Source organism: Agelaius phoeniceus, chromosome 2, assembly GCF_051311805.1.
Source record: "Agelaius phoeniceus isolate bAgePho1 chromosome 2, bAgePho1.hap1, whole genome shotgun sequence".
In the NCBI taxonomy this organism is placed as follows: Eukaryota; Metazoa; Chordata; class Aves; order Passeriformes; family Icteridae; genus Agelaius; species Agelaius phoeniceus.
Genome location: NC_135266.1, coordinates 24,494,121 through 24,507,159, shown reverse-complemented (window position 1 = coordinate 24,507,159; position 13,039 = coordinate 24,494,121). Strand labels below are relative to the sequence as shown.

Genomic DNA, 13,039 nt, shown 5'->3' with positions numbered 1-13,039 from the left:
AGACAGAGGAACTATATCTGCATAAAAAATAATTTAATAGCTCTGGTTATTTCATTGCCACAACTCTCTAAGCTAGTGGTATGGCCAAGCTAGTCATACTTGGACAGTGAGAAAGTTGCATTCCAATACTCATTTTTGGAAACATGTAAGTAATTTATATTAAGCTGTAATTATAAAGAGGCTGCAACACATTTCTCCCCTTTCTCTGAGAGTATATGACAGATTCAGCACTTTTCTTTCTGTACTCTAATGAGTATCAGGAGACAGGTGACTACATATCCAGGTAAACTGAGAAGGGACTAAAGCCCAAATAAAACAGAGGGAGGGCACCAGCATTAGCTAATAATTATCACATGAACAGTGCTATGACAGCAATATACCCATGCTTGTCAAATTTTCCCTGTTGATACTTCAAAAGACATCAGCAATTCTCCTGCACTTCACAAGAATTATCCCTTAGTGTGGTTTTTCAGAGAAGAGTGGATTTATGAAAATGTATATTTGTGAAGAGTTGAAATTATGTGCAAATTCAGACTGCATCCAAGACATAATTTCAGCTAGAAAAGGTGAAAAACATGTTGAAATACTGAAATATTCTATTTCAGTATTTTAAAGTATTTTTTTTCAAAATAGAATTTTAAAGGTTATGCTGTAATTTCATTTAACATTTTCTTTTTTATCATAAAAGTCTGATTAAAAATTAGGCTAAACATATATGAGAACCAAACCAAGCTAAGTAAGGTTGAAATAAATATGTCTAATTAATTCAAGAGGAGGTTATTTTGTTTAGTGTAATAAATCAAAAGTCCGCAAAAAGTCAAATAATGACTTGACTGAACTTTTCTATGACACTTCACAGCAAAATGCATGATTTGACCAGATCCAGCATACATTCATGGGTTGGTGACAAGGCCAAACCACAGTGAGGAGAACAGACAGTCTTTGCTAATGATCTAATTCTCACAGCCACAGTATAAGCCAGTACTGGGATTTATTTATTTCTTCTTAAAAGGAAAGTCCTGAGTATACAGAGAACAGCAGAACTGGAAGAAAAGCATTTTCTTCTATTTTGTTCAGCTATTGTCAAATAGTTATGCTCAGGTGGTGTTTTCTTTTTAAAAATTATATATTTAAAACACAAAGCCATGAAATGTTTAACACCATTCTGGAAAACTGATTTGTACAGAGTTTAGTTACATTTATTATTTAACAAGTGAATGGCAAAACTTACTTAAAGTTCCTCCGAGCATTTCAGATATTAGCAGGCTTTATAGAGATAAGAATAACAGGATTACTAGGGATGCTAATACTATACAGCAGAATTAAAAGCTACAACTAATATGGCTATTACTATCACTTTAGAACTATGCTACAATCTATTATGCTTTCCTAGCAAGTTAATGAAATTCTTTGTCCCACACACAAAGGATCTGCAGTATAATAAAGTTATTAATGAAAGTAATTAAACCTGTTAGAAAAAAAGGATCACTGGCAAAAAATAAAAAGGTAAATGCAATTCACTTACTCAACAATCATACTATTGTTTTGTAAACAATGCAAATTTTTAAAAGGCTTATCACTTCATGCTGTACACAGATCGTTTGAAAAATATCGGTGCATGTATTTCTTTGAACATTTAAGTCAGTTTTTAAAAACAAAGTTTTGCTTAAAAACTGCAGCAGGAATGTAACTACAACAACTAAAAAACACCAAGTGCTATTTCAGAATTAACAAGTAAGGTATACAAGCTTTAAAAAATTTCTCCTGCCAATAGACGCTGTTTTCCTTTTATTGTGGCTTAATATGATTTCATAATTTCCTTGGCTTTAAGACCAATGACTTTTTAAAGTGTAAAATGTATCTGATTATTCTTACCTTATGCTGAAGGACAGATTGACTTGTTAGGCATTTTGGTTTTTTCACATATTAAAAATTAAGCAATAAGGCACAATGTGGAGGAGTGATTATCTGATGATAATCCCAGCATCCTGAAATTGCTTTATTGCAAATAGAAATATATTTTAGATTTTTCACTGGATATTAAGGGCATTAGCATGCCCATAAGTTTAATCTTCCCCTTCAGAATATTAAATTCATAAGGCTTTTTTATTTCTAAGCTATTTTTAATGCGCAAGACAGGACTTCATATACTCAAGAAATACTGTAATTGGCTGGTGCACACTCCACTGGGGAGATAAATTTACAAGCACTGTACAGTTCTGCTAAAACTACTTCTCAACCTTTCAAAATGTCAATAGTATATTTTCCCAGCCCTGTAAACACATTTTGATACACAATATAAACTTTAATGGTAGTTTTAAGACACCTCTGGGGGTATGGTTATTTAAGCAATAAGACACAGTGGGGTGTGAATTATGGTATAATAATTCCCTACCAACTGCATTGTTAGGCTCAAGGCCAAAGGCCAAGAGACCAATGAACACACTAGGTGTGAATTATGACTTCATAAGTCACACTCTAGAGTGTTTTACTGACATTAGAGAAATATTTAAAACATGTTTTAGAGCAAGTACTTTATTCCTATAGTACTACTGTACTTTAATGCAATATAATGAAAAATCTTTCCAAGTAAAAAGTTAGCCATTATGTAACCTGGAATTTAAAAAAAAAAATAAAAATTGAAACAAATAAAAAAAAATCTTCTAACTTTGTCTGTGCACTGTGGTGACATGCTTTAAAGAGCAACCCCAGAAAATACACATCTTACCCAAGTTTGCAAAAATTAGCATGAAGGCCTTCTGCACAGGGGATCATAATCTGCTTTGCTTATTGTCTGTGGAATCAGACTGCCAGAATCAGGAATGTACTGGCTTCTCCCATGTAACTGTGTTGCTGAAACTGCTAGAAAATCTACACACCTTTTTTTCCATGCTTGTCCATACCACTGTAATGGGGCACAATGTGGACTATGAACAAGAAGCAAAAAAGTTCCTTAAGACCTTGTTTGAACTCCTGCAGTTGAGTTCCTGAGGCTGCTCACAGTTCTAAAACAACTTTTAGCAAGGACTGCAAGTAGGATAATGTATATTTATACTGTTTCCCGTTTTAAACTCCCTTTGACAAATGCCTTTTCTCCCCTCTGGGTACTCCTGCGTTCCAAGTGCAGCACTGACAACGGTGTCATCTGGAGATACACAAGCTCACCTTACAAATAGCTCAGTCACTGGGAGCAAGCTCACTGCAGCAGCAGGGATTTTGGCATCATCTAAACTGGCTTCTCCTCAGTCAGTTTTTACAGCTTGTCTTAAACATCCAGGCTGCTGTGGATTGATTGCTACCAGTGGTCGAGCCAGCTAGAGAGCATTAGGGTTAGCAATAGGATAGCGTTTATGGGAGGGCTGCTTGCCAGGCCCATTTGGGGAGTGATAAGCCTCAGGGCATGTCTGCACGTCTCAGTGCACTGAGGTGCTCAGCACTGCCAGCCTGCCTGGAGAGAGGTTCTTGTGGCTATAGACAGGGATGCTGTGCCATGTGGGGATAACAACCTGCATCCTGGAGGCAAAATAGCTGCAAGGTCAGGTTAATTAGCTCTTCTGCATCCAGTTCTGGAGCTGTTGGATTGTGCACTCACAGAGGGATCTCTGTGTGTCCCTGGTTATCTGAGCAAAAACCAGAAACCTCAGTTCTTCAAGGCATAGCCTCATTGTGACATAATTGTGTAGCAGATGAGAGTTTTTTCTGCATAACCTCACTCACAGGGGTTACCTGCCCCTCCTGGATAAAGTCACTGTCTGTGGCCGTTTATATCAGTCAAAGGTAAATCTAAAGTTCCTCATTCTGGAGTCTAGAGTTCCTCATTCTCCATGAAATAGAAATGGATATCTTACACAGAGGACTTCCCTGAAGCTAACAGTGGTAACAAGGTATAATTCTGAGCTAACTCGGTGTCTTCCCTTCCTTGTCCACTCAAAATGTCTGTTTTAATCTCCAGCAAGAGAAGGTGCTTAATTCTGCTACAGCTTGATGATACTCATGGGAACAATTTGAGTTTTGCTGCTTCCTTGTATAAACAATCAAACCAGCATGTGGTTGTTTTTAACTATTCAGCCTGATTGAAATTTTATCAAACATGATGGAAAAACCTACACCTCTATGGATTTTTCCCTTTTCCCACAACTTCTAACCAAGAATGAGTGCACCTTTTTAGATCTAGCTTATATTTGAAAATATTTGTTTTATATCCACTTGCAAAACTGGTAACACTTTTTCCTGCATCTCAATAGGAATGGGACAAACAACCAAGAAAAGGGTTCCACACTGGCTCTACATACTCCAAGAACTTAAAATAAGTAGCCCCAGAAAAGTACCTTTAAATATATATAAATGACACCTTTTAGTGGCAAAACAGTATTTGAAAGACTGCTAGGTAATAACTGACAAGTTCCCAGCAGCATGTTTTCCATAAATTAACATTACTGCTCAGAACTCATCTACACTAACTAGAATGCTGCAATTTCTGAAACCATTTCATTACATGAAATTTGAGGTATAAATGCATCACTGTGCTACCATAATAAGGACATAATACTTTGATATACCCTTCTCTGCAAAGCCTTCTGGCCTGTAACAGTAAATCACAGACCTATTTTCATACCTCATTACCACTATGTATCTTTCCTCTGACACCTGACCTTATGCATAATCAGTTATGAATTTCAAACCACACTTATAATCTAAATGAATGCCTCATTATTTTACATAACCCAGAATGAAATAAGATTTGAGATGTAATTTCAAATTCACAGTTCACACATTCAGAAATGCAGGTCCATCAAAAAGAAGTAATGGTCTCTAATTCATGACTGTGAACAGCACCAAATCACTCCTGCACATAGGAGCTTTGCAAGAATTTCGGGATTGGATTTTAGAAAGGATATTGCCAGTTCTGAAAAAAATAACACAGTGTTGAAACTGTTTGGTATGTTGTTAAAGATAATCTATAAAAGAAAAATGCAAGTACTGAATTTATTACCTGTATTTTGAAGAAAGAACGACAGCACCAATTGCATGAAGTTATAAAACACCAGAAATAAACATGTAAATAATTTCCATGGAACACAGACATCTACAAAGAAATATATATATATATATGTATACATGTAAGATAATAAACCCATTCATTAGAGAACAAGAAACATATTTTTGTACTGTATAAAACAGCTGTACAGTGTGCACACAGACTTTCCTGATCTCTCCAAAATGTCTGTCAGTCACTTCTCCCCATCATCATTTGCTTAACATATTTTCTTCATTGTCCATGGGAGAACTCTATGTGACTGTTTTGTACTTTTAAGCTAAGTACTTATAGTGCAGTTTGTCTCCATACATATATACACATGCATACATATATGTACTTGCTGGTGCACACATATATGTATACATGTATATATATGAAAAGAACAAACACACATGTACACACACACACACAACAGATCTAAACAACTCCTCCATCCTGTGCTATCGAATTAGTGCTTGTAAAAAATCCCTGCACGTTTTGTGAAGGGAAGGAAACTTGCTGATTGTGCAGATTGAAGTCATTAGATGGTTCCATTTCTAGCAGTCTGCAAACACACATCTGAATCATATGGTGGTGTCCCATATGCCTGAAGAGAGTCTGTTGCAGGAGGTATCTTCTACCTTCTTCAGCAGCGTCGGCTTCTTACAAGGGGGTGGAGGTGGGGCTGAGATTCTTTGCTCAGTATTGTGCAATATTTGCTGCCAGTCTTCTCTCTCTTCACACAGCTTTCTCCTCCAATCTAGAAGCTCTTGTAGAGCCACACTCTCATTTTCGGAAAGTCTAAGCTGATGAATTACCTGTGAGAAGAAAATAATAATAACAGCAACAATAATAATAAAAGTGGATAAGGAAAACAGATCAAGTAAGCCTGTCAATAATTTGAAGCAAACTTGTCCTTCAAAAAGGTTTTAAATTTTTACACTGAAAATAAACAACATTAGTGATTTAGAATTGCCTTATTGCAGTCTCATGGCTGAAAGTCACAGCGTCTGAAGTCACAATGTCTGAAGCTGTATGAAGCAACTGCCAAAAATGAAACAGAAAAAACTTCCCTGTTTCATCAAAGGGTACATGAACACAATTCTCTAAAACACACAAAGCAGACTGCCTACATCTGCTGCAGGAGTAGCAAGGCTTTTCCTCTAACCAAATAGCCATAACCAAGAAACCATAACCTTTGTTGCATATTAGAATCAGTAAAGCTACTTGTCAGAGACAGGTGTTATCCTCAGCATCAGGGGGCAGTCTCTGTCTTCCTCCAGAGTATACAGTAACTGCTTTAACTGTAGTTTCAGCTGGCCTGAATCTACTTATAAATTCATTCTGAAGGAGTCACAGTTCTGTACTAGATTCATAATCCACTTAGAAGAAACTGTTCCCTTCCATTTAACTCTTCTATTGCAGTGATTATTTATTTTATTCAAGTCAGTTTGAAGCCCTCATGGCAGCACAAGTCCATGAAGCAATGAAGTCCATCTCACCATCCTTTAAGACTTACTTGACACCTATGCAGTACAGCAGCCCCTACAGCAAGGATTGAGATCCATTGTCTTGGGAGCATTCTGTAGCAGGAAAGGCTTAACTAGAAAATATGAAACAAGTCCATCATAACATCTAATAGTCCACAACCCTTATCCTGTTACCTTCTTTCTTATGAGCCCCAGAGGAGCACCTGTAAGAGGCACCTGTGGCATGACTAAAATGTCCACATTTCACCTCACACAATGGCCTCACACTAAGGCTGCATTTCTACTTGTCATAATGAGGGATAGCAACAAGTTGGTTATGAAAAAGGAAATGATGTGCAGTGCTCATGAGACACCCCACACATGATTAGTTCCAGTTGCAAGGAAAGCTGAGTGACATCAAGGGCATTTTTGTCACTGATAGACAATGGGGTTCCTGGGGCAGAAGAACTACCTGTGGGCTCTTCCTGTGGCTCCTGCTCTTCCCCCATGGAATAGCAAGTGCCTGGGTACAGAGGCTATCCAGGCTTTACACTGCTATTTCAAATGTGTCCTGTGCAAGTCAGACCTTTCACATGCACAAGGTGTCAGAGAAGGAATGAGCCCTTACATGGATGTACCTGAACATGTACAGGGAATTTGCTTAATTTCTGGTTGGTTGATACTTCAAAGAGAAATGCATTAACATATAATATACCTGTCTTAATAACAGGTATAATAAAAAACAATTTAAAGTTCTGAATTTTTTTTTAAAGAAGAAAAATGAAAATGTTTGAAAGACTTAATTAAAGTGTATCTCAATTACATATCACTATAAAATTAAAAAGCCTCTTTGCTTTTATATTTACACAAAATGACACAGGGAATCTCAACAACTCAGATAAAAATTAAATGTTTCACATATATTGCTAGAGGGACATCAGAGACAAAACATACTACCTTTTATTTTTTTCAGCAGTATATAGAAGATTACAAGACAAAAGTTTGCACTTGGAAACAACTTATCAAGAAAGGCCAGGTGGCTTTATCCTATAGAACAGTTGGGTAGTTTGTGAGTCACCATGGCTTACTCATTTCTGGCCATTTTCTGTAGTTTCTTGTGGGTTTAAATTATGAACATAATCCGTTTTAGAACATACATAGATTGGAATACAGTCTTCCCAATTTGGACATCTTATTTGTCCCAAAATTTTAGATATTTCATGCATCTGCACTAGAGATGCTTCTTAGAGAGGTGCTGGAAAACACAAGAACCAAGTTTTGTTAGACTGTCATTGCAAGAGTTTCCATGGAAGAGTTTCAGAGATAATTAATCAAAGACATGCCTGAACATTGGAGGACAAATATAGTTACAAAAAATAGATATTTTGAAACTGTGTAATTGGATGTGTTCTGGTGACAAACGTTTGAAAGCATGACTAATAAAGTCTGGAAGAATTTTCAGATTGAGAGATGGACAGAGTATTTGAAAACAGACAGTGCTAGTGCCATTCCAAGGAACACAAAGGCACATAGGTGCAGGTGAGCAGTGAGTACATTTTGCCTTGGCATGGAATTGACAAATGTATCCTGCTTATAGCTTATAGGCATTGAAGAAGCTTTATTATACTGGCCCTGCTTATGCAAGCTGTAAATTAATATTAGGTTATCAGTTAGAGCTCATTTTCCAGTGCATAGTGGAAAAAAGTTGGTCCAGTTAACAAATAAGTGTACATATTTTATCTCATTTTCTAAAACAAGGATGGAAAAATATCTCAAACATTTATTCATTGTGAAACTGATCTGGTAAATAAACTGGAAAAGAGCCTGGATGAAAGACATGAGATGAAACTGCAGTCAAAATGAAATGGGTGAAAATGCATGAGAAGTGGCAGAGCTCTAAATGAACCAATTAATTTAATTAGATCTATTTGAATAACATGATATATTTTCTCTTTTCCATTTATGATTAGACCTGTGACGAGCTAAATATCTACTATACATATTCATTATAGAAAGGGTTGGCTGAATAATTTTACATGAAGCACAAGGTAAAACAGTAAGCTATGTTTCTTCATTATTATTCCATATCCTGAGTGATATATTGTGAAGGGTGAATGATGTGTGTAGGAATTAATTAATTTAAGACTACAGATCTTTTAATGGACACTAAACAAACAACTTCCACCACCTGTATCAGCAACTGTAGACCAGGATTTTCATAGTGAAAGTCAATGGTCAGTCAGACATGTTAAACACAGCATTTGGGTTAGACCCACAAAACAAACATTGGCATTAACAGCTCTGCCATTGGGTGGAAACGCCATCCCTGTGTTTAGTATCCAGAGTTCTTTATAAGCAAACAAGAAAAGCTGAAGTGTCAAAGTCATACACAAAAGAAGAACTTTTCTGTGGAGTTACCACAGCCACTAATTGGAAACTGCGATGGATTGAAGGATTTAAACCAGATCCATATTTTTCACTGCAAAATATGGTAAGATGGACAAAATAAATTTGTAATGAGCAGCCCAGGGAGGAGCTTTCAGGATTCATTCCTTCCACTTCACAACCCAAACTCTCAGGCTGTAAAATCAAATTCTCTCTTACTGGCATCAGGGATTTTGGTTGGTGATAGAACACCAATGGCTAAGTTCCATCACAAGATATATGGAAAGAGTTTCATCATTCTCTAGAAGTTAGAGCATATTGGAAAATTAGAAGATATGGATTCAGCTTCTCTGTGTCAGTCCTAGCTGAGATGAAAATAATTTTCCTCTTTGCATTGGGAGCTAGAGGAGAGCTGATAGCACTGCAGTGTTTTGGCTGGTGCTGAGCAGTGCTGGCACAGCCACAGTGCTGTTTCCAACATTCCCACCTGACCAGTAGTCTGGGGGTGGGCAACATTTTGGGAGGGGACACAACTAGGCCAGCACAGCATACCCAAAATGACCAAAGGGATATTCCATACCATATAAGATCTGCACACCTAAAAGAAAAAGCATGGGGAAGGGGAGACATTAATTATTTACAAAATTTGCCTTCCAGAACTACCTCCACATATGCTGAAGCCCTGCTTCTCAGGAAGTGGCCAGACATTGCTTGCTGATCAGAAGTAGAGAATGAAACCTTTTTGTTTTCTTTTTCCTTTGCTGCTTGCACATGCACAACCTTCACTTTTGCTTTAGTAAACTGCCTGTATCTTGACCCATGAATTTTTTCCGTCTTGTTTTTTCCCCCTGTCCTGTTGCAGGGGGGGGATAGAGTGGCTTGGTGGGCACTTGGTGTTCAGCCATGGTCAAACCACAACAGTTCTTTCAGGTTAAGGAAGAGATCAAGTTCTCACTTGCTGAGAGGACACTGCAACTACAAGGGGTGGACTCTGAGCACAGAGCAGGTCTCTGACTCCTGTGCTTTGTGCAGTCAGATTAGTGTGCTAAAGTAAATCCTTCAGAGAGTCCTTTGTGGTTCTAATGCACAAAAAAACACTGGAGACAGAGCACTTTGGTTATATGCTGGCAGTCATGAAAGGTTTAGAACACAATTTTGCCTATACACATTTGAGTATTGCATAGTCATTGGAGAATGAGACTCTGAACTGCCTTTTGGATTTAGGATTGTAAATTCTGCCTAGATTTCACTTTACAGCCTAAAGAAGACATAATGGATTTCAACTTTGTCTTAGAATCAAGATGAGTTGATATAAGGTAAGTCAATAAATTATTTTAATGACAGTCTATTTCATATGCAAGTTAAAAATTCAGCAAGTTTTTAATTATAGAAAGTAAAAGGTTTCATATTTTAAATAATTTTTGACAAAAAGTATGCCAGATAAAGTGATTAACTGGCACATTTAAAATTAACTTTGAGTTATTTAGAGATTTAGCTCTAGAATTTCAAGAAATTCATTCTGCATTAAAAGATCAAGCACTATAACTTTATAGAGGATGTTTTGTAACATTCAGAAGTCAAGAACTTACATTCTCTGTTTGTGTGTCAAATGCAACAGAGTCTTAATCATCAGCCTATGACTAAAGGGTTCATTAGACAGTCTGACAAACAGAGATTTATTATTGGCAGATCCTTTTCAGTATTGCACCTCAGTTTGCTCCCTCACTGATGAAATAGTAGGGTTCATCTTTTAAAAAATATGTGTATACTACTCCAGTAAATTTTTCATTTGTGAGTGCATTGTTTTTACTACTATCCACCAGAAATGAAGTATTTAATTGCATATGCTAATTACATATTATTTAAAACATACAAATAATTTTCTTTGTGAAAAATGTAGCACTTCATATTTTATTACTAAACCACCAGAACTACCAACTAAAACCAGTTGCTTCTTTAAGTTCTAGTAAGGTTCCTGCTTATAAACATATAAGCACAACAGAAACTCACAGAGCAATGTAAGGACCTGCAAAGCACATAAACCTGTGTTCCTGAGACACATGCATTTTGTGGCTGGTTCATATTTTTATTTGGATAAATAATGTCAGTTGTTTTCTTCAATAGCTTTATCAATGTGTAACTGTTAGTAAATGCTCACAGATTACATCATTAATTTTTCTCTTCCATTAGTGAAATCACAGAATCCATGGCAAGACTGAATTCAGGAGAGCAATGATTTTATCTTTCTAAACTTTTATCAGGATCTAAAGTGAATTATTCAATAAATGTATATTGTTGATGATAAAAATATCATAATTATTTTAGAAATGAAACTGCCTTGACAAAACCCCTGTTTACAATCTCTTTCAGTTTGTAGGCTGCCTAAGTATGAAAGCCAAATAAATTTCAGCCATGAGGTGACTCACAGTTAACCTTATTACAGCCCTCAAAAGCAGTTCACAGACCCCACTAGATCTTCTGTGGATCCCCAGTTTTAAAAACAATAATGAGAAGGACCTCTTATTCCAAAATTAAACACCATTTCATTCAGTAATTCAGAAAATAACTCTTAATGCATGCAATTATTAGCAAGAGCAACATATTTTGATTCAACTAGTATGCAACTCTCACAAAAATGTTTCTAACTCATTTTACTGGCCTTATTTAATTTTTTTTTTAATCTGAAAAGCCCCCACACTGATTCTTTCCAAACATGCATGTCACAACTTTATTTCCAAACTACAGAACAGGCACACTGCAACTTCTCCAAAAATCCTAACCCTTCAGGTACCAACAGATATATTTGGGGTTTTTTTTAATGTTAAAAAAAGAGCAGAAAGCAGGAAAGGATTGCTTTTCCATTGACTACTGAATCAAGAAAAATTAAAAATTTGATAGTCTACATGTTTTTTACCAATAAAATACTCATTTAAATATATAAGGGGAAAGCACACAGTAAGCCAAGGGTGTGTTAAGAAGCCTAGGTAAGCGTTCAACATAAATCAAATCAATATGTAAATTTGTTTTTGATTGGAAACCCTACATTGATCATGAATGACCCCAGCACGGAGCAGAGAGCAGCTATAACAAATGAGCTTACATGCTTCAATGTTCCAATTAAAATCCTCAAATAGAAACATAACACTGGGATCCAAACTGATTCATGTGATTGTCATGTGAGTGCTGGGATAGGCATTTTTTTTACAATAGCAGGCCCACTGAATGTACTAACTTGATATGCGATATACAAAAATAAAGTGATTTTCGTTAATTATTCTTTTAAACTGCTGATGATTTTTCTTTGTGTTGGAGCAACTTTACAATGTCCAAAAAACAAAGCTCTGAATGGATGTCAAATGGGTTCATTGGAAAGGAGAAAATGGCAAAGAAGACAGGTACTCTCTCTGGTGCAAATCTAGAATTTCTCTGGAGGAGGTATGCCAGCAAAACATTACTGAGAGCTGTAACTGAAAATGCAATGCATTTTCTTTTTTCTAAACAGGAAAATACTTTTTTCTCTCTCAGTTAAAATTTCTAATTAAAGCAAAAGAATAAACTTCTTTTAGAAGAAATGTTTCTATATAGATGACATACCAAAGGAAGTAATAACTTGGCTGACCCATGTAAATTTGGGATAATCTTAAAAGTAACTTTGTTCTTAAAATGAAATTTAAAAGGAACAACATTTACTAACAAAAATGCATTGCCACATGATTCAGGCAGACATGTTTTCTTTTCTGAAGAAATTTATGGCTATCTCTTGGATAGTGTTTTCAAGGGAAAGATTCAATTTTCTTCCAAACATCAGCTGTGGAATGATGCTGGAAGTGGGATGATCTTGTGTCAGAGATCATGCAGACACAGGTGTCTTTATCTTTGATTGCCCACTCCAGCCCTCTGCTATCACATGGCACTTGGAAAGCTCTCAAACCTCATCCTAAAAAATTAAATCCACTGTTTGCCTTAGTTTCACCTTCTGATAGGATTTTCCAGAAGAATTAATGAAAGAAAAGTGTAACAAGGATAATTATCTACTAAATGAACTTTGCCTCTGGAGGCTCTTCCTGACAGAGCACTGAAAACTGAGAGATCACACTTGCAAAAGAGACATCTCATATCTCTGACTTTACCCTGGGTAGCAGAGACTTCTTGTTTTTATTAGAAAGAG

At 36.3% G+C, this 13,039-nt stretch overlaps 1 protein-coding gene across 4 annotated transcripts in view; it reads right to left on the bottom strand.

Moving 5' to 3' along the window:
• Positions 1-972: 972 nt before the first annotated feature.
• MYO16 (myosin XVI) overlaps positions 973-13,039 on the bottom strand; it is a 357,627-nt gene continuing 345,560 nt past the window's right edge. For all 4 annotated transcript variants that reach the window (XM_077173308.1, XM_077173307.1, XM_077173306.1 and 1 more), the window contains exon 35: positions 973-5,835. In XM_077173308.1, the coding sequence (XP_077029423.1) occupies positions 5,602-5,835 (234 nt within the window). In that variant the 3' untranslated portion in view covers positions 973-5,601. The remainder of the gene's footprint in view (positions 5,836-13,039) is intronic.